Consider the following 26,484-nt stretch of genomic DNA (forward strand, 5'->3'; position numbering starts at 1 on the left):
CATAGTGCAATGGCTGCTGCTTGACCAGCAAACATTCAGCTGTATTTCTTTCTCATATTGCGTGGTTCAGGGATACTTGATCACAAACCGGGAGATTGTTTCAGAAGACATTGAAGATTTTGAATTTACTCCCAAACCAGAGTACGAGGGTCCATTCTGTGTGTTCAATGAACCAGATGAGGTAAGCAGACAATAGTTGAAGTAATATCCCCCACTTTTTTCTCTTATTCCTAAACCCACAAATTAAAGAAAATCAGATGGCTACTCTGTAGTTAAGTTTTGATGAAATACTGTTCTCTATTTGGCTATGTACGTGCACTTCATATACATAGTTTGCCTGCAAGTTCAAAACTTATCCAATGCAGAAATAAAAATAGGGACATTTTAAAGCAAGTTTCTTGTCTTTATAGCTACAAAGGATGAAAAAGCAGTTGAAGTAATTTTGGATGAAATTTCTGAAATCAGAAACTCCTCTTTCTGTTGCATCCATTATATTTTACTCTCGTTTTTCCCCCCTACGATATAGAACTTGATAAATCCCTTTGCCCTTGTTTAAAAGATACATCAGTTTTCAATATTGCTACTGTTTGAAATAAAAACATCACTCTGGGTCTGGAGCTTCTTTGCCAATCTCATCATATCCCCATCAGTTCCCTGCCTCTTAAACAAAGCTTGTTTTGATAGTGTAATGATTGATGCAAAAATAGATACACAATAAATGTGTAATTCCTTTACAAAGTATGGGGTATTTATATTTGCATTTGGTGTAGAGTACCCATGTTTTATTGGCAAAACAGCTTCTGCTCATAGCAAGAGTACTGCAAACACATTATTATTGTTACAAGTAGTCCTTGGGTTATGATGGCAATTGGGTCCAGAATTTCTGTCGCTAAACGATGCAGTTGTAAAGCGCAATGTCACATGACCACATTGCTTAGCACCGGCAATCCCAGCAGTCCTGTTTGCCATTGTAACCCCAGGACCATGCGGGTTGTTAAGTGGGAAGAGGCGGAGGTTCCAGGTAGGGGTGCTGTGGGCTAAGTGCGAGCCGGTTGCCAAGCACCCGAATTGCAATCATGTGGCCGCGGGGGTGCTGCGACAACTGGAGCTTCGAGGACCGGTCATAACAAGTAGTACAGGTGGTCCTCAATTTATGACAGCAATTGGGACTGGAATTTCCGTTGCTAAGCGATGTGGTCTTAAAGTGCATTTGCATCACTTAACAACAGCAATCCCTGCAGTCCCGGTTGCCATTGTTAACTGAATCCCACAGTCATTGGACGACGCAACTTCCTACTGTTGGCTTCCCACAATAGGGAGCAAGGGGGTATGGGGGTGGGTCAAGGAGGGTGCGAGGGGATGCATGAGAGGCGTGTCATGGGTCGCAGAAGGTGCGAGGGGGCGCTCAAGAGGCACATGTCAGGGAAGGTGCGAAGGGGTGTGCAAGCATGGGTTGAGAGTGCATGAGGGTACAAGAGGTGTGGCGAGGGTCAGGGAGGATGCATGAGGGTGCAAGGGAGGCACAGTGGTGGTCAGGGAGGGTGCACGGGGGCGTGTGAGGCTGCAAGGGAGGTGTGGCAAGGGTTGAGGAGGTTGCATGAGTGGTTGGCGTGGCGCAAGTCCAAAGGGGCTTGGGGAGGGTGTGCGGGTTGGGGAGACTTACCCCAGTGACTTGCGATGTTCCCTGCTGGCTTCCTCACTGACTTTCTGGGGAAACCAGCAGGGAAGGTTGTAAATGGTGATCACGTGATTGAGGGGCACTGCAACCAGCAGTAAGTGCGAACTGGTTACCAAGCACCCAGATTGTGATCATGTGACCGGGGGGGGTGATGGGACATCTGAAACTCCAAGGACTGTGACCGGGGGGGGTGATGGGACATCTGAAACTCCAAGGACTGGTCATAAACAACTTTTGTCCAGCGCCATCATAATTTCAAATGGTCGCTGAACAAATGGTCGTAGGTCAAGGACTACCTGTATTCATTATTGAATTGTTATTCATTATTGTTATTCAGTAAATCTTTTTCAAGTTAAGCTCATCTCTGGATGACTTCATAGATGTTTCTGTGCACTTTTCTTGGCAGTGATATGGGAGTGTTATTTGTCAGTTTTCCTCTGCAGTGTTTTTTTTTAATTTCCCTGACTTGTCTATCCCTGGAAAGCCCTAGTGGATTTCCGTCCAAGTATTGATGGTTTCTGACTCTGCTCACTTTCCAAGCCCAGACACAGCCAGGTATGGTTGCTTACAGAGCCTCATTAATCATAATTGTCTCTAAATGGCACCCTTCCTTCCTTCCTTCCTTCCTTCCTTCCTTCCTTCCTTCCTTCCTTCCTTCCTTCCTTCCTTCCTTCCTTCCTTCCTTCCTTCCTTCCTTCCTTCCTTCCTTCCTTTAAAATCAGGCTCATCTTATCCAGCGGTGGTTTGAACATGTTCAAGAAACCAAGCCAGCCATCATGGTGACATACAACGGAGACTTCTTTGACTGGTGAGAACCACCTCTTGTAAATTCTACTATCTGTACATACACAACCAAACATGGAGATATACGTATCCTGAACAATCCTTTGGCCAAAAGAAAGAAATATGTTTTAAAAGCCAAGTGGAATCCAGCCTGTGAACTCATCCATTCTTATTGACTTAAAAGGGCATCATCCTTGCACAAAAGGAACAGATTAGCCTGTTAAATATTAAAAAAAAAAAAATCTTGAGGATAGAGAGAACATCCAGAACAGTTAACCTGGAATGCTTCTTGACCACTTAGTGCTTGAGGGAAAGGAAATGGAATATTGGGGAATTATGGGAATTGAACTTTAAGGCATAGAGAAACTGAGCGGTCTGGAAGACTGGTCTCGGGTCTCTCTTTTTTTGCTTGGGGATAAAATTTTTATTATAAAGCTGAAGTGGCAAGAGCCATAGACCCCCCCTGATTCTTTGGCTAAACTGTCTGTCTGTCTCCAGGCCTTTTGTGGAAGCCAGAGCAGCGGTTCATGGGATGAATATGCAGCAGGAGATTGGGTTCCAAAAGGACAGCCAGGGGGAATACAAATCCTCGCAGTGCATCCACATGGATTGTCTTCGGTAAGGGTCGTGGCTTCTCAGTTGAGTTTCTGGCTCTTGAGGCCTGCCTGATGATGTCAGCCGGTGGGGAAAAGGCCCTGTCCTCTGGCATGGTTGCTTTTACAGAAAAAAAAACTTGTTACAATCAGTATTCACCTCCATCCTTTGGACTGTGTTTCATTTTGCAATCAGCTGGTGAACACCTGAATGTTGCTCTTCTGACCCAAATGTTTCCATATGATGTTTTGGGGATAGTTGCCAAAAAACCTGCTTTGGATTCTCTCTTCTTCAAAAATGAGGCGGGTGAGGGCCATTCAGTGATAGCACATCACCCTAAGGTCCTTTTGACCCTAGACACCTTCCCCCCAAAATGCCAGGCAAAAATGTCTACTTTGTTTTCAACTATTGTATGTTGTTCTTTTGCTTTTTCTCAACTTGTTAGCTGCTCTAAAAGGCACTGACTTGATCAAGAGGTGTTTAATTTTGTTTGAAGCTGATGGGTCCCTCTCTTCAGCCTGCAAGTCTTCCAGAGCAACCTCCCAGAATAATACTGTAGAAGCACTAACAGAAATACCATGGGGTTCTTAAGGAGACAATCAAGTGACAATACATGAGCTTCCCAAAAGACAGCTTATTCACTTACTGCCCATCTTCCTTTCCAATGCAGGTGTTGGAAATGGTTTTAAGGTGCACTTTCACATTGCTCTTGGAAACAGTGGGGCTACCATGACTGTCTTCCCTGGTCCCCAGAATTCCTTATAACCCACTGCAAGCCTATAGGACTTCTTCAGCAACAGTCTGTGGCGGATGGGTGGAGAGACTGGCATAACCTTGTATTTTAATGCCAAGTAAAGCTTGTCTTGGTCCATCTCATTCCACTCTGGAGAACCCCTTTTTCTATGCCAGCTGTGTCATCTCCCCTGATTTATTAACCAGTCACCTCTGGTACCATGATTTCTCTTGGCAGGTGGGTGAAGAGAGACAGTTACCTTCCGGTGGGCAGCCACAACTTAAAAGCAGCAGCCAAAGCAAAGTTGGGTTATGACCCCGTGGAGCTAGACCCTGAAGAGATGTGCCGAATGGCAACTGAAGAGCCTCAGGTATTCCCATTCCAAGGCAATTTTCCCTGACTGTAACTTTGATCTTTTTAAAATATATTTTTATTAAAAGTTTTAATAACAACAATAAAAGAAAATACAAACTAAACTCAGAAAGAAGGTAAATAAAAAAGAGAATAAAAGGTATATAGAAAAAAATTTTTTAACCTTGATCAAACAAACCAACTTTGTACTTCTTCCTTTTGCTTCTAAGAATCTTAATCTTTAGTTCATTCAGATGCTGTTGTAGGATTTGATCTCTCTTTTTCTTTTTCTCATCTTGAAGATTTCTTCAAGACTTTAAATTTACAAATTTCTGTTTGTAAGTCCAGTAAAAAGTCCTTATTCAGATCAATTTCTTGGCTTGTCATTTATATTTCCACCTCAGTTGTTTTCTCTGTTTTATAGTCCATTTTTTTTTCTAGTACTTCTGCAAATTCTTTATGTTCTGATATTTCTGCATCAGGCCAAATTTGTTTCATTTGCCAAGGTGTTCTCTTTCACATCAATAATTTCTTTTTTAATATCTTTGGGACATAATCTATTCATTCATCATTGCTGAGATTGAAGCTGCTGTTTTTTGACCCCATTCTTCAAAAATCTCCTGAAGTATTTCAAGTATCAAAGCGTTTTCTGTCATTTTGCAAGTTCCAAAGCTGACTAAAGACAAGAGACAGGCAGGCTTTTCACTTTTTTTCCCCTTTTCTTTTTCTGCCTGGAATCTTTAGTACCCTCTAGTGTTCGGTTTCTGAAATTATAAAGTCTCAAGTTTCTGTTCTGAGTTAAGATAGACTAAACATGTTGGCTCCCATGTTGTTTATTTATATAATTATTTCCAAAATTCTGTAGCAGAAGTCCTAATAGTTCATTGTTCCAAGTTTGTCTGGCCTCTTAATTTGTTTATAACATTCTTATCAGATTCTTATTTAGCTGTTTATTTCTCATTCTTTAAGTTCTTAAGCTTATAATTTTTTTTATTCAAGAATAAAGGTAAACTCACCAGGTGGCTTTCAAAACTGTCATTTTGGAGATCTCTAATAGATATCTAACCTTAAAGTTAATTGAATAGGTAATTTCCAAAAGTGATTAGAAAGTGTATTAGCAAACTCAGTGTCCTTTAAAAGGCTCTGCTGCAGTTAAGAGCATGATGGTTCCCTTCATCTCCCAGTGCTCAAACCCACAGGAAACCACTGTCTTGTGGTTTCCTCATGAGGAGCAGCCATCCAGAGCATAAGCGGGTGATCTGTCCTTTCCTTATCCAGAGAGGTTCCGTGGGACCGGTCTCCTTCAGTCTTCTGCTCATTCAGAGACAGCTCGCCATTCCTCACCCGGAAGCCAGCCCCTGTAACTTTGGAAGCTCTAGCGTGAAAGTAGTCTTGAACAGACCTTGGATTGGAGAAGCCCTTCTGGAATTGCATAATTAATTACATAATTATAACAGATGGAGGAATAGGTCCACTTGATTTGGTGGTATAAAAATGGGATAAATAAATAATTGCAAAGCTCAGATTTAAATTGAAATCCTACTTAAGTGCTAACACCCCAAGCTCAAGATTCAAAAGGATCTTGATAGACTTGAACATTGGGTCCTATCCAATTAAAGTGTTATTAAGTGGTGAGAAATGTAAGGGTCTGCACTTAGGCAGAAGGAACCAGATACACAGTTACAAGGAGCACCTTTTATTTGATAGGACCCAGTGTTCAAGTCTATCAAGATCCTTTTGAAGGAGTACTTGTGAGAAGGATCTGGGAGTCTTGGTGGTCTGGAGATTAAGCATGAGTGAATACCATTTTGGGCTGCATCAATAGATGTGTAGTTTCAAGAATATGGGAAGTGATAGTACCATGGGTCAGACCACGCCTGGGATACAGTGTCTAGTTCTGGCCGCCACAATACAAGAAGGGTGCTAAGGAACTGGAAAGAGCACAGAACAAAAACAAAGATGGTCAGGGGCTTGGAGGCCAAATCCTAGGAAGAGCTGACCGTGTATAGTCTAAAGAAGAGAAGGTTCAGGGGAGACATGACGGCATACGTCCAATACTTGAAGGTCTGTCACAGGGCAGAGGGTGTGGATTTATCTCCATAGTTATCAAGGGCGAAACAAGAACCAACAAGCAGAAGCTTTGCAGAGGGAGATCCAAACTCAAAATCAGGAGGAATTTCCTGACCGGGAGATCTATGAAGCAGAGGAACAGCTGCCTCCTGAATCATGGGAGGTTTTCAAGCAAAAGTTAGGCAGCCATTTGCTGGGATGATCAGAGAACTCCTGCCCTAGCCAGAGGTTGGGCTAGAAGGCCCCTTCCAACCCTATGATTCTATGTATTTACAGTTCTGCCCAGCTAACAGTAGGTTACTCAGTTAACCATTAACAAATGCAGATCAGGGCGCTGGCTTCTAGTGCCAGAGTACTAAACTGGTCTCTTGACTCTTCCAGACTTTGGCCACCTATTCAGTGTCAGATGCTGTTGCCACCTACTACATGTACATGAAGTATGTGCACCCTTTCATCTTCGCCTTGTGCACTATCATTCCCATGGAGCCGGATGAGGTGAGCATGATAGCACCTCTGTTTTGCCTTGATGGGCCTCAATTTATCCTTGTCCAGCCAGGCCATCACATTAAGCCATAATAGTTTTTGGGGCATAGCATGTTGCGTGTATTGTTATTTCAAGTTTATTGCATTGTGTGAACCCAGTCCTCGGTATGATGTACTCAGACTGCTTTGCTCCTGAACAGCAAAATATCTTACTCTTATCTCTCTAGTAACATCTTGTTGCCTTTAATCTGGGCATCAATGCTTAATTTAGAATTTGCAGGACAGGCACCAAAGGACGAGAATGCTACAGGAGACACCAAGACTGTAATAATGTTGAAAAAGATTTATTAAGAGTTGCCCCTGAATATACTTACAGTATCAGAAGGATACGACCCCTAACAGCCGGGTGAGCCCAAATGGCAGGGAAGTTTCCAGAACACGACTCCCAAGGAAGCTGGGAAAAAGGGGTAAATCTTATAGCCCTTTTTCCCCACTCCCCCACCCTTTGGAATCCTCACATTGGTTCTGGGATAATTAATAAGGGGAAATTAATGTTTGTATTTACATTCATTGGGGAGGAAGAGATTAGGAGAGAGTGAGCTGGCACACAGTGGGGAACACACATGGAAAGGAATGCCTGAGCGGCCCTTTAGGAGGTAGAAGAAAGCCTTTAGGCTGAAGCTGATTAGGATCTTGCCAATTTCAGACAGCAGCACTAGCCAGCCAGAGGGTGCTAATTGACTTGTGGCTAGTACCTTTTAGGGAAGCTGGGCTGGGGAGGAAAGCAGTTGGGGAAGAGAGAGCTTGTTCCAGCGATACGTCCGCTCTGCGAGGGGGGAAGTTCCTTGAAGGGAGAAAGAAGAAGGTGGGTCAAACAGTCAAGCACAGGTCACATCTGCCACATGAATTTTCAGGATGCCTGCCTTAGTCCTCCAGCACCTTCCGCAGTGGACGTGCTCATCTTTTAGCAGCAAAATGTGAGGTTTGTAGAGGCTGAGCATTATGATGTGGCTTCAACTGTTTACCAATGTAGTGCTCTTAAGATCTTTCTACTCAAAATGGGAAATTGGGTCTCCCAGACACGTTTCTCACCTGTCTAACATAAGGTCCTTTGGAAGCTGTGTAATGCTGAGGTTACGTGACTCCTGGCAGTAGGACTTTTAAGAATCAAGAGCTTGTCACATGCCTGCTAAGCAAAGAATCTGTTCATTCTAAAACTGCATGTTGTACAGACTGCAGTTTGGTGTCAAAACAATGATTTTGCATGCTCAAAGTTATATGTGCTCAGTTACTTGCACTGAGAAGATAAATCTCAAAAAAGGGATTAGGGAACCACCGTCAGCATATTCTGGCCGGATTCTATTGATTGCAGATTCGCCTTGTTTCCAGTATGTCAACTTTTTTCCTTCTGCAGGTACTCCGAAAAGGCTCAGGAACCTTGTGTGAGGCGCTGCTCATGGTCCAGGCCTATCACGCAAACATCATCTTCCCCAACAAGCAAGAGCAGGAGTTCAACAAGCTTACGGAGGATGGGCACGTGCTAGACTCGGAGACCTACATTGGGGGCCATGTGGAGGCACTGGAGTCTGGGGTCTTTCGTAGTGATATCCCCTGCCGCTTTAAAATGGTACAGACGTCAGTGGAAAGGCAGTAACCAAGAGCCTGGCCATCTTGGTAGTGAGGAACTGATGGATTCTGCGAATACAGTGGTACCTCGGTTCACGAACTTAATTCGTTCCGTGACTCTGGTCGCGACCTGAATTGATCGTGACCCAAATCAAATTTTCCCATAAGGTTCAGTGTAAATACGGTTAATCCATTCTGACCCCTCTGAATTTGGTCGCGACCCGATTTTGGTCACGTCCCAAATCAAATTTTCCCATAAAGTTCAATGTAATTACAGTTAATCCGTTCTAAACCATATGTTTTTTTTTTTTTAAACCACAAAAATATGACACAAAATACAGCACGAAGAGAGAGAACGCTAACCTTGCTCGATGCGACTTCTGGCATGGAGGACAGGAAGGCGGGTGGGGAGGCGGTTATTGCCTGGAGGGAGAGTCCCCCTCCCTACAGGAAGCCGCGACCACGTGTCACGGGAGGGAAAATGGCCGCAGATCTTGTTCGTCACCCGATCCAGCGTTCGCGAACGGAGGCAAAATTTTGCGAACGGAGCTGTTCGTGACCCAAATTGGTCGTGAACAGAAGCATTCGTGACCCGAGGTACCACTGTATATAGTATTAAATGGAAATAGCCAATTTTAACTTTTTTTAAGTGAAAGACTTTAAATATAGTCTGTTCTCAGTTTGGACTCATTCCTCATAACTGGGCTTTGTTGTGCATTGGGTGGACCAGGAGTTCTCTCAAGCAGCAAATTACATTTCTGCTTGCCTCGTGTTGCATAGTTTTTCACCCATTGTTTTTGGCCACTGTGGGTTTTACAGAGAGAGTTGGAAGACTAAGTTCCTCTCCTGGGTATTTTTCAGAATCCTGCTGCCTTTGACTTCCTTCTGCACCGTGTGGAGAAGACACTCCGCCATGCCATTGAGGAAGAGGAGGGGATTCCCTTAGAGCAGGTCACCAATTTCCAAGAGGTAACTTTGCCTTTCCACGCCTAGGAGAATCTGATCTTCAATAGGCAACAACACTGGCCTGCTTGGAATGTCCTATCTTTTGGTTGCATTCACAGTTGAACTTGTCTCTTCTTATCGAAGCTGTTGCTGATTCTTGTGTCTGTCCTCTTGCTTCTTAGATGTTCTTTTCTTTTTTGCAATAGTGAAGAATATAAGTCACTCATGGTTGAATTGTTGGGTTTTTCGTGTTCTCAGAGCTTGATTTTCTTTTTGCAGATGTTTCATTACCAGGCTAGCTAACATTGCCAGTGCACAGAAGAGAAAAGTCTGCTTGCTTTTTAGATATGGTAGCTTGTCCTATCAGCTCTGATTGATACATTGTTTCTTTCTTGATTGTTGTTCCTGCTTATCTGGATGTTGGTTAGTAGATGTGTGATGAGGAAGGGTGTGCCATTCCTTTTTTTGCCAGCCTTGACAGCTGCCTTCTCAGAGACAAACATGGTCCATGACAAACAGCATAGCTCCCAGTGTACATTTTGCTTGTTCTGTTCTTGAGTGATATGTATTATTTTCAGATTTGTGAAGAAATCAAAGTTAAGCTGAATTCCCTGAAGGATGTTCCCAACAGAATTGAATGTCCTCTCATCTACCATCTAGATGTGGGAGCCATGTATCCAAACATCATCTTGACCAATAGGCTGCAGGTGAGGCATGTTTTTTTTTATTTTTGTTTTTGTTTTTGGTAGCTGTGGATGTTGGGTACTAAGAATTTAATTCTCTGCTCTTGGATGGAGTGCCCATTTTGGTGCTGGGGGGCATTCTGCCCAGGAAATGGGGTTCTAGCAACTAGGTATAATCTTGGAATTCAAGGTCAGAACAGGATTTTAAAATTCAAAATAGCAGTTGAATCCATTTTGTAATTGATGATGTAGACATTCTGATTCCTGAATGTCCTTGGATGGCCCTTAGGGGCAAGTACACTACAGTAGTCTCTTTCCCTTCTCAACAGCAAAGGAGTTGCTGTCTCAGAGGAAGGATGCAAATGGAAAACACCTAATCCTCCTGTGTAAGGTCCTTGTTCTTTCAAAGAGCTGAAGAAGCTCTTAGTTGGCCACCAACAGTTTCCTTTGTTTAGAACATGCAGTGCAGGAGGAAAGGGATCCATCAAGGTGGTGAAGTATATGGTGCTTCTTCTAACAGTAGTCATTATAGTTAGAGAAGAGCTTCCACACAGACTGAAATGGCAGTATATATTATTGAACATAATGTAAGCCACCTTGTGATCTTAGTAGCAGTAATGATAGTATTTTATTTGTGGGCTTACAACTAAGTGCAGCACATACAGAGAATAAAAGGACAATTGAGTAAAGAGTTACTATGCTAAAAAGTCCATGCTATACAAAACAGGTAGTCCTCACTTAACAACCACAATAGGGACCAGAAAATGTGTTGTTAAGTGGGGCAGTTGTTAAGTGAGTCGCACCCAATTTTACAATCTTTTGCAGTGGTCATTAAGCAAATCACCATGGCCGTTAAGTGAATCACGTGGTTCCCCATAGATTTTGCTTGCTGGAAGCCAGCTGGGAAGGTCGCAAATGGCGATCATGTGACCGCAGGACGCTGCAACCATCGTAATTGCGAGCTGGTTGCCAAGCGCCCGGATCACAATCATGTGACCACGGGGATGCTGCAACGGTTGTAAGCGCAAGGACCGGTTGTAAGTCCCTTTGTTTAGCACCGTTGTAACTTCAAACGGCCACTAAACGAATTGTTAAATGAGGGCTACCTGTAATATTATCCTCTCTGCATTGTGCAAGTAACGGGTAAGAATGTGTTTACTTAGTATTTATTTCAAAGCTATTTGTTCTTTGGGTTTTCACTACAGGTCAGTGCGTTAAAAAGATGCTCTAGAAAACAATCTCATCTTCATTCTTTTCTCTTTATGTCTAGGTCACATATTGAATTTCATCCTGTGTGTTCCTTTAACCACAGAGGTCTAATATTTATGAACTAAGGAACTGTCAAGATCATCTCTTGAATATAAAATCCAGCTTGCCCAGGGCATAACTTGGCCCTTCTGTTCTCCTTCTTCTGTTAACTTACATTGCCTTTCTCATCCGTGCTGTCTCCCTCCTCAGCCCTCAGCGATAGTGGATGAGGCAACATGCGCTTCCTGTGACTTCAACAAGCCAGGGGCCAGCTGTCAACGGAAAATGACTTGGCAGTGGAGGGGAGAATTCAGTGAGTCTTATAAGCTGGCTCAAACTTAACTCTCCTAGTCTGTATTCTCCAGACCTCACTATTCAGAAGCTAATTTTAGCTAATTTCCCCCCCATTGGCAGTGCCAGCAAGCCGCAGCGAATTCCACCGTATCCAACAACAACTGGAGTCAGAGAAGTTTCCTGCTGTTTTCCCAGAGGGGCCACCTCGGGCCTTCCACGAGCTGTCCCGAGAAGATCAAGCCAAATATGAAAAGAAGCGCTTGGCTGGTGAGAATAAAACGTACTTGGCTCCAGGCTTGAAATCTACCTGAACCTTGTTTCAGGATCTAAAAGAAGGCTGATATGCAGACTGTCATCCCAGATGAGCAGTGAAGGGGGCACCTTGTAATGCGAGTGATGCAGCCAGAACTGTAGGGAATTCCCAGGTTTTCTAGTTTTTTTGTCACGTAGTTTGGAGGTGCAGGCTTTTATCATGGCAGTTGTAATCCTCTGTCTGACTTTAGACCTCAGAGCCAGGATGTTCTGCCAGACTGGTACTTTCTTTGGCTTGGACATATTCTGTTCTGGCCCAAAACAAGCAGGAAGATGAGTAAAGATGCGCAGTGCTTCAGAGGGCACCTGGGCAAATGTATAGTACCTATGGTAACGGAGCTGTGTCTTTTCCCAGGATTACACAACTCTCCTCCATGACTTTTAAGCATTTTCCCTTTCAATCCAAAGTGCTTCACAGCCCAAATATCAAGCTCTGGCGTGGGAGGAAATTCCTGCTTATTCTCAGCTGCAGTGTGATCAGTAGGAAGCAGCAGATAATTTCAGTGGAAACCGGCCTGAGCAGCCTTTTCTAGTCTGGCTTGGAATTTGGGGACACATAGGCAACGACGAATGCTATTCCAATCCAGATTTATTTAAGCAACTAGAGGCCTGACCTCCCCAAGGGCATAATTCCTTTTCCTTTTCATACGTTCATGCAAAGTTCTGCCATGCTCAGAAATTCCTTCAATGTAAAGAGAAAGGCAACATTGATGTAGAAAATCTGGAATTATTTTCTGGAAACATCCTGTGTTTGGGGTAAAATACCTCTGCTCTATCTTTTGAGTAGATTATTGTCGCAAAGCTTACAAGAAGATCCACGTGACAAAAGTGGAGGAGCGCGTCACCACTGTTTGTCAGCGAGAAAACTCCTTCTATGTGGACACTGTCCGGGCTTTTCGGGATCGTCGCTATGAGTTCAAAGGGTTACATAAGGTGCGATTGGGGTTATTTGGCCAAGCCGGTCATAGCCCAAATATACCTGCCTCTTTCTCCAACTGGGTGCTCTTTAGATATGTGGACTGACTCCCACCATCCAAGCTGCAGAGGAACAAAGGCCAAGCAATATTTTTAATTTTTTAATTAAGAATATTTTAATTTCTATGTCAAGTCTTAATGGATGGGAGCAGCTGCTGAATCTTGTCTAGCAGCAGCAGTTCAACAGGGTTAGACCTGGTTAATAGTTGGACAGAGGACCACCTGGAGATCCCAGGGTAATGGACTTGATAGGGGAATCATCAAAATATCCCAGAAGAAGTTGATAGCAAACTGTTTCCATACTGTTTCCAGAAAACTGCATGGACATGACCATGAAGTAACCACAAATCAAGCTCAATGCATTTAATTTGTTTAGTCTAATTCACAATAGTACTCCTTAAAAGCATTTGTTTTTCTATTGATTCATGCAACTGTATAAAGTTAAAATTACCATAATGGCTATCAAGGCAGAAAACATCTTTTTGAATTTGCTGCCTTTTTGGAAATTTGAAGTCCCAGGCTGTGCAAGATGGTCAGCTATACAAGTTGAATAAAATAACTATGTGTACCTAAGTTCAGCCCTGTTGCTTTATGCCTCAAGAAATACATCTCTAAACCTTCAAAGATGAAGCTTTTTGAGTGGGGCTTGCTGACCCGTAAGGACCACAGGTCTTTCATATCTCCCTGTTCCAGGTATGGAAGAAGAAGCTGGCAGCTGCCACTGAAATGGGCGATGCCTCCGAAGTGAAGCGCTGCAAGAACATGGAGATCTTGTATGATTCCTTGCAGCTGGCGCACAAGTGTATCCTCAACTCCTTCTACGGATACGTCATGCGCAAAGGGTGAGTGTGAAACTAAACTAGGCAGCTCTAAACGAATTATAAAAGGCCTTGAAGAGGGGCTGCTTTTCTCCCAATCCTACAGTTGCTTTCAGATTAAGTTGGAGGACATTATAGCTCCCTCTTCCATGTCTAAGCTTTTCACTTAGGTTAGCTCTATTTTTACAACTCCCTTGTAAGGTAAACTAATACTATTTTTATTAGCAGAATGCTTATTTTTATAATGGGAACCAAAAGAGAAGAGGGAAGCCATCTGCAGTACACCCTTTTACTTCTCCTTGGGTTTATCCTTGGTGTGATGGTCACCAGTAGACTCTGTCCTTGGCTGTGCTGAATAAAATGTCAGGAATATGCAGATGGAGCAGGTGAGGCTAAAAGAATGCTTCGTTGCTAGCATACCTGTAGTGACATTTTATTTACTGCACTTTAAGGTTATCCGATAAGCACATTTCCCTGGACAGTGTGTAAATCTATTAATAGGATCTCCTTATATCAGGGTTCCTCAACCTCAGCAACTTTAAGATGGGTGGACTTCAACTCAACCCAGCATAGCTGGCTGGGGAATTCTGGGAGTTGAAGTCCACCCATCTTAAAGTTGCTGAGGTTGAGGAACCCTGCCTTATATAAAGTTCTAAAACCAGTATAAAAAAGGCAACATCGTAGAGAAAAAACCAGCTATTCTAACCATAAAACCAGTAGCTAATCAACATTTAGTAACTCTGAATCATTTTCTACAAAGCCTGGGGAAATTGGAAGCTTTTCGCCTAGCAGCAGAAAGACCTGAATGTTGTTTGCTGTCCAACTCTCTCAGGAAAGCATTCCACAAACAGCGCTACCACCGAAAAGGCTTTTTCATTTGAATTTCCAACTTCCCAGGTTGTGTTCTGAGCGGCTGTCTTGTATCAAGCCTCCAGGCATCTTTGGATCAGATTAACTTTCACGGCGCAGATCATTGAAACCTACTCACGGAGGCAGTGTTGCAACTCCAGGCATGGAACCTGGGACCCATTCTTACCCAGCATTTTCTCTCCCTTGCACAGGGCCCGGTGGTATTCGATGGAAATGGCTGGCATTGTCTGCTTCACTGGTGCAAATATCATTACCCAGGCCAGAGAACTAATTGAACAGATTGGGTGAGTCCTTGAACGAGCTGCTTGTAGCGGCTGCGAAGGTTAGCAGATAAACAGGAGGAAATTCTGAGAGTGGAGTCATTATCTTGCCCCAGAAAAGCCCCAGAAAGCTTTTCTCCTTCTGTTTACCTGATAGATTCAGCAGGAAGAGCCCAGTTCCGACTGTCTGCTCTTTCCAGTTGGAAGATATCATTTGGAACAAGTCCGGCCTCTTGCCTTTGCTCAGGGACTAGAATGGAAATCATAGAATCACACAGTTCAAGGGTTGGAGGGGCCTTAGGCTTCACCTAATCCAGTTCAGTGGAAGAATCAACAGAGGGCCATCCAACCTCACTGAACACATCTAGCAAAGGAGAATCCACCAACTCCCGAGGCAGTCAGGAATTCCACTGTTGAGTAGCTCTTACCATTAGGGAACTTCCTTGTAATTTAAACCTCTTGTTTCTTGTCCTGGAACAACCCTACCTTGTCTTTTACATGACACCTTTCAGATCCCTTTCTCCCTGTAATTTTCTGTTCTCCAGGCTAAACAGGTCCAGTGCTTCCAGCTGTTCCTCATAATCATTTTTCCTTCCAAGCGCCTTATCTCTCTTCCTTCCCTCTATACATGCTCCGTGGTCCCCTTGTCTCCTCTTCAATCTGAGAAATAAGGCAGAAAGACCACTGAGGAATTGTGGGGGATCTTGCTCTCCTTGGCCAAGTTGATTTTCTAACAGGTGTCTAAGCAATTAGCCTCTCCTCCCTTTATCCAAATCTTCTGCCTGGCTTGGAGGTCTATAGCACACCTGCGCAAAAATATTGTTATTTTCCCTTCCTTGCATTCTATTCATGAGTAGTCTCTTATGCTCAAATTCCTGGATACCAAGATGTGTGCATTTCCTTCATACATAATACCACTTCTCTACTGTTCTTTTACCATAAGTTCTAGCTTTCAGTCCTTGTATTCCACTTGGGTTTCATTCCACCTCGTTTCAGTAACACCTATTAAATGTCATTTACCTTTCTGCATTAGGACTTAAAGTCCTTCTTCTCTTTCCCCTGCATTTGTAATAAGACATATGTGAGTCACATAACCTGACCTACTCCCTTATGTTTTTATGCAATACTTATTGGTCACCATCACATCCTGCAGACCCCTCCCAGTCCCATTGCCAGTACTTGGACCACACTATTTTCTGAGCTCTCTTCTCCCTCCTTCACAGAATTCAGTTTAAATCCCTCCAGATCATGTTTACAGTATGGTTTCCAAACAAACTTCCCAGTTCCCAGCAGTCCCTCATCTTGAAAATACATCCCATTTTCCAGGCCATTCACATTGGGTCCATCTGCATAGCTAGTTATTCTCTTCCATTATTCCTTTCTTCTCCCTCGGTTGTGTCCTTTGACAAGAGAGAAAGAAAGAAAACATCTCCTGTGCCTCCAGCTCCATCATTCTGCCCAGGGCTTCATAGCCCTTTGTAGTGCCTTCACGGCTGTGTCCGGCCAGGTCATTTGTTCCTAGGTGAGTTAGTAGGATGAGGTGTTTGTCAGTGGACCCTGGGAATCTTCCCTTCACATCCCATGTGTGCCCCAAACGCAGCTCGGTTCTCCTCATAGCCTGTCCAGCCAGCAGATTGTCCCTCTTAGTAGAGTCTTCAGTTTCCACCACCCATCATTTCCTCTTTGTCAAGGCAGAGGCAGGAACCCTTCCCTTGTAAAGCTTGTAGAGTCCTCTTCCTCAGCCCCCAAGGCTTGTGGCAGCTGCTGTTCAACCACCTGTCCAGTGAGATCATCGTCAGTGAGGCCCTGGAGTCTATTCTGAAGCTCCTGAGCGGAACAGTTCTTGACAGTTCTTTGCGTCATTCTCCTCCATATATTTTTCCCCTCCACTTGGTCTCCTTCTCTCCTTTGGGAGGCTTCTTGGTGGTGCTGCTCCTCCCATATTCCCTGTGTCCAATTCAAGAATTCCCCATCTTCCATGATAAACTGGGGAGTAGAGTTTCCTGAAGAGCAAACAACCAGCCCTTCTAGCATGTGTAATTCTTGTTGTTTTCAGGAAAGAAATAAAAGAAGCATCTCGGAAGGAGGCAATGGCAAGCCACTTCTGTAATATGCCAGGAAAACTGCACGGATGCTATTCCCTGGAGCTGAGTGGAACCCAAGGGCATCCTCCCTTTGATCCAGTTTTTGCTTTGTTCTAGTTAGGGAAGTCTTTTCAGCTATTCAGGCAGAACACAGAGGTTTCAGAATACACCTGTTAGCCACCATGGTGTTGGTAGTGTTTGGCCTTTGTATGACATTCTGTGACCTGTCATCTGAACATGGTCTCCTGTTTTCTCCTTTCCAGGAGACCCTTGGAGCTTGACACAGATGGGATATGGTGTGTACTTCCAAATAGCTTTCCAGAGAACTTTGTCATCAAGTCAGTCAGTGCCAAGAAACCCAAGGTGACCATCTCCTATCCAGGGGCAATGCTGAACATTATGGTGAAGGTAAGGAGCTTCATGCTGCTTCCTTTTCTCCACAAGAGATGGAGGCACAGGATACAGTCAGTTGTCGTGGTTCAGTATCCAGCATCCATATTAAGGGCCCATCAAGAAAGTCTCATTACTCTGGGCACAACACTTAATTATAATTATGAGATTCTTAGAACATTTACAGTATTCTATATTGCATAAATTGGGAAAGGTTCTTGTCTAGAAACTTGCTGCTGATCAGAATAGACAATCTCAGCTAGACAAAATCAATGGAAGGCAAATGTAAAATATTCATAGTTTGGGACCATGTAAGACCAGACAGGAAACTGATAGACTGGTTCCTTAGAGCACCTCGGCCTAAAGTATGGTTAACAAAATGCAATTCTTGTGTTCACATAATATGCATGCTTGAAAAAATAAACTGTGTAATGGCTACCATGATGGCCTGGTTCACAAAATATACAACAAATGACTGGAACGAAGCTTGAATACTGCGTGTATGTATATGTGCCTTCTCTTTCTTTAGCAGAAATAACATAAATGGTGCCAAAGGCTGTTTGTGTCTCCACTTTCTGTACAGGAGGGTTTTACAAACAATCAGTACCAGGAGCTTGTGGACCCAGCATCCCTCAAGTACGTTTCCCGCTCGGAGAACAGTATCTTTTTTGAAGTAGATGGGCCCTACCTGGCTATGATTCTTCCAGCCTCCAAGGAGGAGGGCAAGAAGCTGAAGAAAAGGTAAGAGACTAGGACTGGGAAGACAGAGTTTTAGGAAGGAGTGTCCTTAGATAGGGCAGGTGGGACAGTGGAGGCTGGAAGGTACTGAAACCTGGTGGCCAAGCATGCTTGTGTGCCTGGATTCTGCAGGGAAGTTGGAATCGGATATTGCCCCCAAAAAACTAGCCGTGGGTAGGAGGGAGGAAGTTTGTCTCGGCCCTGCTGATGATTGCTGTCCCTCAGATATGCTGTGTTTAATGAAGACGGTTCCCTGGCTGAGCTGAAGGGGTTTGAGGTGAAGCGACGGGGAGAGCTACAGCTGGTGAAAATCTTCCAGTCATCGGTCTTTGAGGCCTTCCTGAAGGGCACAACTTTGGAGGAGGTCTACGCTTCGGTCGCCAAAGTAGCTGATTACTGGCTCGATGTGCTGTACAGTAAGGTGGGAGTTAGGACTCGGATTTCTTCCTGTAGCAGATGGCCAGGTTTATCCCTACAGTGCTTTTGTGCATCTGGGATGGAGATGAGATGACTGCATATGGGCAGTCAGTCCTCATATAGCTTCGTGGTCTTTGGAACATTGCAAATCACTTCTTGCTCTGGAAAATTCACTTCTGGAAAGAGACCTCTATCTCCTGGAACAGTTGGGAAAGGAGAGGCATTTTCAAAAGGGCATTTCCTGCAGCTCTTAATGCATAATTAGGTTTGTAGTGAAAAACAGTCCTTCAGAACTGTTTAGGATTTTTAAAGTTACTATTTGCCTCTTCAGCTAATAAATACAATTGCTATTCTACCCATAAATGGGACTGCTCAGAGACCAAAATAAGGAGAATAAATTAATCTGGATTACAGAGCCCACTTTACTGTTCTGCTACTGTTGGTATAGTGCTGCTTCTTTTTGCATCCATGGTTGAATATGTTGGGTGTTCAAGTGTAGTACAGCGAGAGGACCAGGAGCCATGAAGGATGGAGCTGTACGTAGCTTGATACGGGCACTGAACCCATACATGTGAATCCATAGTTAACAATGCCTAGATCTACAGCTACAGAAAAGAAATGTGTCTTTTCCCTTCCAGGCAGCCAGTATGCCTGATTCTGAGTTGTTTGAGTTGATCTCGGAGAACAGATCCATGTCTCGGAAGCTGGAGGACTATGGAGAACAAAAATCCACTTCTATCAGCACAGCCAAGCGCTTAGCTGAGTTTCTTGGGGACCAGATGGTGAAGGATGCAGGTCTGAGCTGTCGATTTATCATCTCAAAGAAACCAGAAGGCTCCCCAGTTACAGAGAGGTATATCCAAGCTTTTTTGAGTGGGGGCTTTTATTCTCATTTTCAGGATGGAATGGAACACAGGACAGATCCTAAAGGGATACGGTCAGTGTTCTTCCTGAGACAGGCTCAAGAGATTGGCACAAGCTCAGACTTGCGGGCAGAAAAAGTTTTCAGGTGATTTTATGCTCATCTCCCAACTGGCTTTGAGGAGAACTAATCTGTTCTATCTTCCATCCAGAGCCATCCCACTTGCCATCTTCCAGGCTGAGCTCTCTGTGCGCAGGCATTATCTCCGGAAGTGGCTGAAAAGTCCTTCACTACAGGATTTTGACATCCGAACGGTGAGCCGACTAGGGTGAATTGAATTGATCTGGTTCTTGTTCAGATTCATGGCTCTTGAGAGGCCGTAGCTTCCCAGGATTACTGGAATGTACCTGTGGTTACCGACTTTAATCCCCCAAGCCTTAGCTCAGGTAACTCAATTTTATCCCCTTGGACTTAATCAGAGTTGTCTGTTTCTCTGCAGATCCTAGACTGGGACTATTATACTGAACGACTGGGCAGCACCATCCAAAAGATCATCACCATCCCAGCAGCACTGCAGCAGGTAATTACACTTGGGAGTGAATCCTTAGTGAGAGTCTGGACTCTTCCATGCCCTCTGAAGGCACAAGAGGTCATCCTTTCCTGTAGTGTTGTTCTGATCTCATCACGAGCTGTAAGCTGTCACACTGCTGATAAACATCTTAGCTGTGTGCACTGCTGCTTGAAACTGGGATCAGATTGAGAGATGGTGGTGATGGTGATGTATGGAGAGAGTGGACTTTTAAAATGGGGGGGGGGGTGGAGTTTAAAGAGAAAGATTCCCAATCTTCAGGCACCGTCATTCCCAAACTAGTTCCCCATAATCAATTTAGGCTGCTAGTAAATTGCCTATTGTTTTAATATATCCAAATTCTACGTTCAGAAGAACATGTTCTGTAAACTTCTTTTGTAGAGTTTACTTTTCCAGTCTTGTCTGAATCTTGCTGTTTTATTGTTCTATAATGTATCCAGCCTTATAGCATAATCTAAAACCAGTGACAACAAGATCTTTAACCATATCAAATAAAAGAATTCTGCAAGAACAACCATAAGATTTTAGAGCAAATGTGTAAAAGATGAATCCTTTGCCATACAGAGGAACGATCTAGAGATTCTGCACAAAATTCCACACACCCCAAACCCAAGTCCATACTGCCATCCAAATGGATTTGAGGCATGAAACATTGGCTCTCTGGCAGAAGATGACTCTAAATCCAGTGTCGCTGCTGTCGTCATTTGCTTGCTTATGACAAACAAAATAGTAGCATCCTCACTGGAGCAGGGGAAGGAAATGAAAACAAGCAAGCGGTAAACATGAGATGTCTTGGCAGGTGAAGAATCCGGTTCCCCGTGTCCGTCACCCTGATTGGCTGCACAAGAAGCTGCTGGAGAAGAATGATGTGTACAAGCAGAAAAAAATCAGTGAGCTCTTTGTCAGCGAAGGCAAAAGACAGGTAAGAGTGGCAGATTACACAGGGTGAATAAAGAACTTTTAAAAAATAACCCTATGGTTTCATAAGCTTTTATCAGTTTTTTGTCATCGTAAATTTAAAAGGCAAGGTTGGCATGTCAGAATCGCTGTCCCTCTCCCTAATGTGATCTAGATTTCAGCTGGCCTTTGGATAAGAGTGGGTTCAGGATTGGTAAGCGATCTGTCTCTAGTAACCACCAATTCCTTCCTGTTTCAAGGAACAAGCTTATGGGTGTGTGCAGATGGGGAAACCAGCTGCCCAGGGCTCTAAGGCAGCCAGTTGGACAGAGAAGGGTGGCTGAGCAGGCTTAACACTTGGAGATGGGTAAAAGCACTACTTGGTAGGGCAGCATGGTGGGAGAGGATCATGTTGGCTGCCAGGTAGATTAAAAGGACCAGTGATAGTCCTTGGGGTTCTCTGAGCTTGGTTCTTTTCTTGCAAATGTTTCATTACCTGGCTATGTAACATCTTCAGTGCTAGCCTAGCACTGAAGATGTTACCTACCCAGGTAATGAAACGTTTGCAAGAAAAGAACCAAGCTCAGAGAACCCCAAGGACTCCACAGCTCAACCCTGAGCTATGGACATTCTCTTCTATTGGGACCAATGATAGATTGATACAGCCCTCCTATGATTGGCTCAGGACTACATGGGGTTGGGGGGTTCTCCTTACTTTGTAGGAGTGGGTTGTACCTTGGATAACAAACTTGCACTTCCCTGCCATAGCCTCTGACATCTGGGGCTTATGGGCAGGACAAGGACAAACGCCATATGATTGTCTAATGTGTTTTTCTTCTTAAGAAGTCACGGGTTTTGTTAGAGGTATTGGAGAATGCTGTGTAATTCAAGTCCACAGCTGTTAATGCAGTGGGAATATGATTCAGTTATTTGAGAGCTCTGCCATAACTCAAACATTTCCTTTATGTAGCCATCTGCTGGACTTTCCCCATAGGTCTTCACTAACATACCCCAGGAGAATACCCCAAATATTCAGGTGGCCGATATGGAGGATTTTGGAGCCACCAAGCCTCCACACCCAGTGCTCCCTCTATCAAGCAAGCGTAAACGGATTCCCACAGCAGAGGAGAGCCAGCAGCAGTCCCAAGCTCTGGAGCTCACCCAGTCCTGGAGGGAGATCTTGGGACCCCCACCACCCTCCGGTACCACTAAGGTAAGTCAGCCTTCTCGGGACTGCAACTGCCTCAGAGAACAGGCCAAAATCTTCTCAGCAAATTAGCAGCAGGGATTGCTCTGGGGCTGGGGCTGGCCGGTGGGAAAGCTGTTGGCTCCTCACCCCCGAGACAGCCTCAGAAAAAGGAAGTTGTTGGACGTTTTTGACCATTGCTCAGATGGGCTTGGCTAGCACCGTGAAGAGCCACTGTTCCCATTCAAGGAGAGTCAGGCATGGGCTTGCATTTGACGTGTTTCTGGCTTCTGTTTTAAAAGCTGTATTTATAGCATCAAATGAGCCTGTGTACGGTGTGGTTGCTGCCGCCTAACAAATGGGTAATGCTGTTAACGGAATCTACAGAACCACCTTTGTCAGTTAAACTCTAAGTGAATCGATGCCTTTATCCTGGAGTCTCCCCTCGCCTGTCTCTTGTTCAGGTTGCCTTTACAGTCCTCTTTTCGCAGGGTGGGCAGAGACCCTCCTCCCTCCCCCCCGCCCCCCCCCCCAGTGTTACCAAATATAGTCTACTGCCACCTCCCCTGACTGTCTGGATTTATCTTCTAGGAACCCTTTGCATACTGGAACATCATTTCTGACTTTGGGTTGAGAACAGATCAAGCTTCAGGGCCATAAGACAGAGTGCCTGATGATCTGAGGTCCAATTAGAAATGGATCTCAAGGTGCTGCAAAAATAAACCAATCTGAGTTTATCTTGTTAGCTGAGTTGCCATCGTCCTTAGTTCTGGTGGAACAAAAACTTTGGTAACCCCTTGTGTGCAGAAGAAAGCAGTCTCCCAACAGGTTTTTCTGTCCTGCCATTCCTGTAAGCAAACTGCTGCAGAAGCTTCCAGCTAAACTTGTTTATTTACTTTTTTCCTTCAATTCTTTTCATTTTACCCTTCACTTATCCTTTCTTTCATGGCTCCCATTCTCCCTGACAGACTAGGAAAGCTTTCAGATGATTTATTTTCTAATACTGCTATGTTTTACCAATAAATTACCCTGCCTGGTATGGAGCCCTTTATTTTAGATTAGTTGTCACTCCTGCTGTTGAAGCTGTGAAAAGATTAGAAGAAGTAATGAGAGATGCAAGATCAAGATGGGAAGGGGTAACACTTTCAAACTCAGCTTTCTTCCTTGGGGAAAGTTGGGGACTTAAGGGGTGAAATGAGTGCCTTAAGCTTTGCAGAGCCTTAAGGTCCCCATGGTACTCCTTGAACCCTTCTCCTGCCAAATCAGGCTGCTTTCCCCATTTCGGAAGTGCCTTAAACCTCTGCAAAAACTTAAGACGCCCATTTTGTCCCTTAAAGCCCCAAACTAATTGGCTGCTTCCTCTGAGCCTTCAACTCAGATGGGCTTTTCTCAGCGCGGAGAAAAAGCGTAGCGCCCATGCCAGAAAAGGCTGCTCACCCCTGGTCTAGATGAAATATTTCAGAATTCTCGTCCCAGAGCTAAAGCACTTGAGCTTGTTTTGCAGCAGTCTGTAGTCCCTCCCAACAGTTGCATCCACCTTGTTGGTTCTGCCACAGGAGGAGCGCCTGCTCTGGCTCTGCTACCATAAGAAAAAGTGGGAGCTGCAGGCTCGTCAGCGCCAGGAGCGCCGGAAGAAGCGGAGGCTGGCAGATGGAGAGGCAGTGGCAGGTGGCGGACTGATTCGGGCCGGGCCCTCCAAGGGACTGAGCGACTATCTGCGCAAGACAGCACGCAGCATCCTTGACATGCCCTGGCAGATAGTACAGGTAGGAAAGCATCCCCTTTGCTGAGGACCATGGGCAAGATACAACATTAAATGTGGGCACAACTGTCTGTACGGTAACCTGATATCCTCCAACTGTGTTGCACTTCAACTCCCAGAATCCCTTGCTGGAGAAAGCAGGAGGGATTCCTGTCTGCCCCATCGTAATGGGAGGCGTCCTGTAATGGAGGGGCCAACAGTTTGTGGAGCAGGAGTCCATTCTTGATTTCTGATTCCTTAGATGGTTCTCTGTGCCTTTTCTTTGCTACTGTTTCTACTTCAATGCAAAATTCAGATTATTCCTCCTTAGAGTCTGTTGCCCTTTATTAGGGAACCTTAAGCTGCTCTCATTTCTTTTCCTTGCTTGCATTTGTAGCATCTTGGAAAAATAATCCAAACATCTGCTCACCTTCAGTGGGTACTCCTGCCATTTCGTTGTACTTGGTCATGCACACAGTGCAGGTATCTACCTTCTGCAAATCCAGCATCTTGTCATCGCATCTGGCAGACAGAGCCTGAAGTTAAGCTGTAAAGATGGGACAGAAATTCCCTGGCCATAAGCTCTTTTGATAAACTGTCTCCTGTTTGCAATATGGAGATCATCATCTTAAAATTTAAGGTTACTCCAGTATTCAGAAGAGGTTGGAAGGCTCAGATCGCTATATAAAATGCATAACAATAGTAGTAAAGACAACATTTGTCCAAATGTATGTCCTAAAACTGGCACCGCCCAATAGCTTTAATAATAACATGCCTGGTGACTGAGCTGCTCCAGATACTCTTTCCACCATATGTATGGGAAACTGCTCCATGGAGGTCCTGCACCCAAAGGTTATGATGTGGCATTATATCACTTTGCTCCCAAGAGGCCAGGCTGTCTGTCCTCTCAGCTTCTCTGCAGCTTCTCCTCTGAGCCTTCTTTCTCTGGAACTTGGGACTGCATGAACAAGCCCTTGGCTGGATGACTCTCTTCCTGACACCTGCTTTGTCATGCATGGAGCATCATAGCAGCACCATCATCAGGAGAATATCATTGCATGATCTGGCAAGTTGAGAAGGCTGAGTCAGCCAGGGCTACCTTCTCTTTCACTTCTGTAGCCTCTAGGTGGTCACAAAGTTGCCCTCTGCTGTGTAACTAAAAAGACAAGGCAGTCTGGTCAAACCAGAATCCAAAGTAGAGATATGTAATCTATTTCAGCATTGTTTCAGCTTCTTCTTTCACTCTGTGGGAATACGTGTAAAGGTTGCTTCCTGAGATGTTTCATCCCGCTCAGAAAAGACACTATGTATGGCAAACAAGAGCTTAGAGGCTCTTGTGCTCTAAAAATAATCACCAAATAGTCCTGCTTTTTGAGGAGAGGTGAAATTCCCTATGGAGAAGGAAGGCTGTTTTGTTTAGAACTCAAAGGGCACTTGGCTCATGAAATACCTCTCTCTCATGTTCAGCAGGACAGCATCAGCCCAAGATTTTTCTCTTGTAGTTGGCGGCAACAGCATATAGGCAGTAAGATCTGCAAATCATTGAAACAACGCCTACATATGATGGAAAGGCAGCAAGAGGAGAGATCAAGGAAGCAGGAGGGCATGAAAAAAAGGAGACGGGATTGGTAGAAAGCAGGGGGGACTTGAACAAGAAAAGTTAGGAGCAGAGAAGAGCAACTGTGTGGTTGGAAATAGCAACATTCAAGCTGGACTAGACAGAGCACCATTCTTCAAATCACAGGGCATTGGGGCAGCCCTAACAGTGGAAGGAATAACCTTCAGGAACACAAACTGCTCTTCTTTAAGATGTCATCCATCAACTATGGCCAATAACTTTTGTTTGTTTATTTTAGTTTGTTACCAAATACATGGAATGCTGATCATAACAGTGTTGTGTTTATTTGAACAGTATTTTTTTAATAATACCAAGTATAAATTTACATTTGCCTCATGCCTTTTCTCCAAAAATTCCCCACGGCTGACAAGATTAAGATTTTCCTCTTGATTGCAGACCTGGCCTTTCTTTGGTTCTTATCACTTTTTTTTTCCCTAGATTGCTGAGACCAGCCAGCCAGGTCTCTTCAGGCTGTGGGCTGTGATTGGGAGCGATCTGTACTGCCTTAAACTGAATGTCCCACGTATCTTCTACATCAATCAGCGTGTCCCTAAACCTGAAGAGAGCACAGTCTATAAAAAGGTATGTTAAACTTAATGTTGGTTCCTAGTGAATGGCATGTAATTTCCCATCTCTTCTAGAATTGTGCCTAGTTTTGACGTCAGTCTGGCTGGCCAGCAGATTTCACACTCTATTTTTTTCTCCTCTTTGGAGACAAGGGTAACACTTGCCCAGCCCTTCATCAGCTCTTGGAGATATCTCTGAAGTAACATCCACAATCTGTTTTAGCACTTCGCATTACAATCTATTTGGCCCTAGAGTCCTGAGCAAATTAAACTAATTTAGTTTCCTGTCTCTTTCTCCTAACCCTGAGCAGATCCAGTTCTCATTGTCACAGTTTTCAAGAAGGGATGGCCACTTTTTCCTCAAAGTTCCTTCCACTTTCACATCTATCAACCTTTTCTAAATGATCAGAAATCAATTTCCTAGCATAGATTCCAGTAGTTATCCAGAATTGTTATCATGGCTTGCCTCTGTGAATATTTTGTTATCTTTTCCAGGGAACTGCCACCCATCTTTTTCTTCTGGGTAAACTATTTTGTACAGTCCTGATAATATGAAACATTCAGTTTCATCGCCCGTGCCCTGGGCCTTAATGCATATGAACAGTGGAGCCTCTGGTTGCCGAGACTTCCAGCTTCCCTGCTGCATTTGTCTGCAGATTACTGGGCACCCCAC

At 44.2% G+C, this 26,484-nt stretch overlaps 1 protein-coding gene across 1 annotated transcript in view; it reads left to right on the forward strand.

Moving 5' to 3' along the window:
* POLE (DNA polymerase epsilon, catalytic subunit) overlaps positions 1-26,484 on the forward strand; it is a 55,994-nt gene that overhangs the window by 8,468 nt on the left and 21,042 nt on the right. The window contains exons 10-32 of the mRNA XM_088143845.1: positions 71-181; positions 2,401-2,486; positions 2,960-3,079; positions 4,026-4,158; positions 6,591-6,704; positions 8,107-8,319; positions 9,180-9,287; positions 9,842-9,970; positions 11,405-11,507; positions 11,609-11,755; positions 12,588-12,733; positions 13,469-13,617; positions 14,655-14,747; positions 17,071-17,215; positions 17,781-17,938; positions 18,161-18,356; positions 18,991-19,205; positions 19,426-19,528; positions 19,714-19,794; positions 20,603-20,725; positions 21,695-21,913; positions 23,443-23,652; positions 25,684-25,827. Of these exons, the coding sequence (XP_087999971.1) occupies positions 71-181; positions 2,401-2,486; positions 2,960-3,079; positions 4,026-4,158; positions 6,591-6,704; positions 8,107-8,319; positions 9,180-9,287; positions 9,842-9,970; positions 11,405-11,507; positions 11,609-11,755; positions 12,588-12,733; positions 13,469-13,617; positions 14,655-14,747; positions 17,071-17,215; positions 17,781-17,938; positions 18,161-18,356; positions 18,991-19,205; positions 19,426-19,528; positions 19,714-19,794; positions 20,603-20,725; positions 21,695-21,913; positions 23,443-23,652; positions 25,684-25,827 (3,246 nt within the window). The remainder of the gene's footprint in view (positions 1-70; positions 182-2,400; positions 2,487-2,959; positions 3,080-4,025; positions 4,159-6,590; positions 6,705-8,106; positions 8,320-9,179; positions 9,288-9,841; positions 9,971-11,404; positions 11,508-11,608; positions 11,756-12,587; positions 12,734-13,468; positions 13,618-14,654; positions 14,748-17,070; positions 17,216-17,780; positions 17,939-18,160; positions 18,357-18,990; positions 19,206-19,425; positions 19,529-19,713; positions 19,795-20,602; positions 20,726-21,694; positions 21,914-23,442; positions 23,653-25,683; positions 25,828-26,484) is intronic.

Source organism: Python bivittatus, unplaced genomic scaffold (genome assembly GCF_059951505.1).
Source record: "Python bivittatus isolate LINGU-HERP-01145 unplaced genomic scaffold, Pbiv_v1 ctg000390_np1212, whole genome shotgun sequence".
In the NCBI taxonomy this organism is placed as follows: Eukaryota; Metazoa; Chordata; class Lepidosauria; order Squamata; family Pythonidae; genus Python; species Python bivittatus.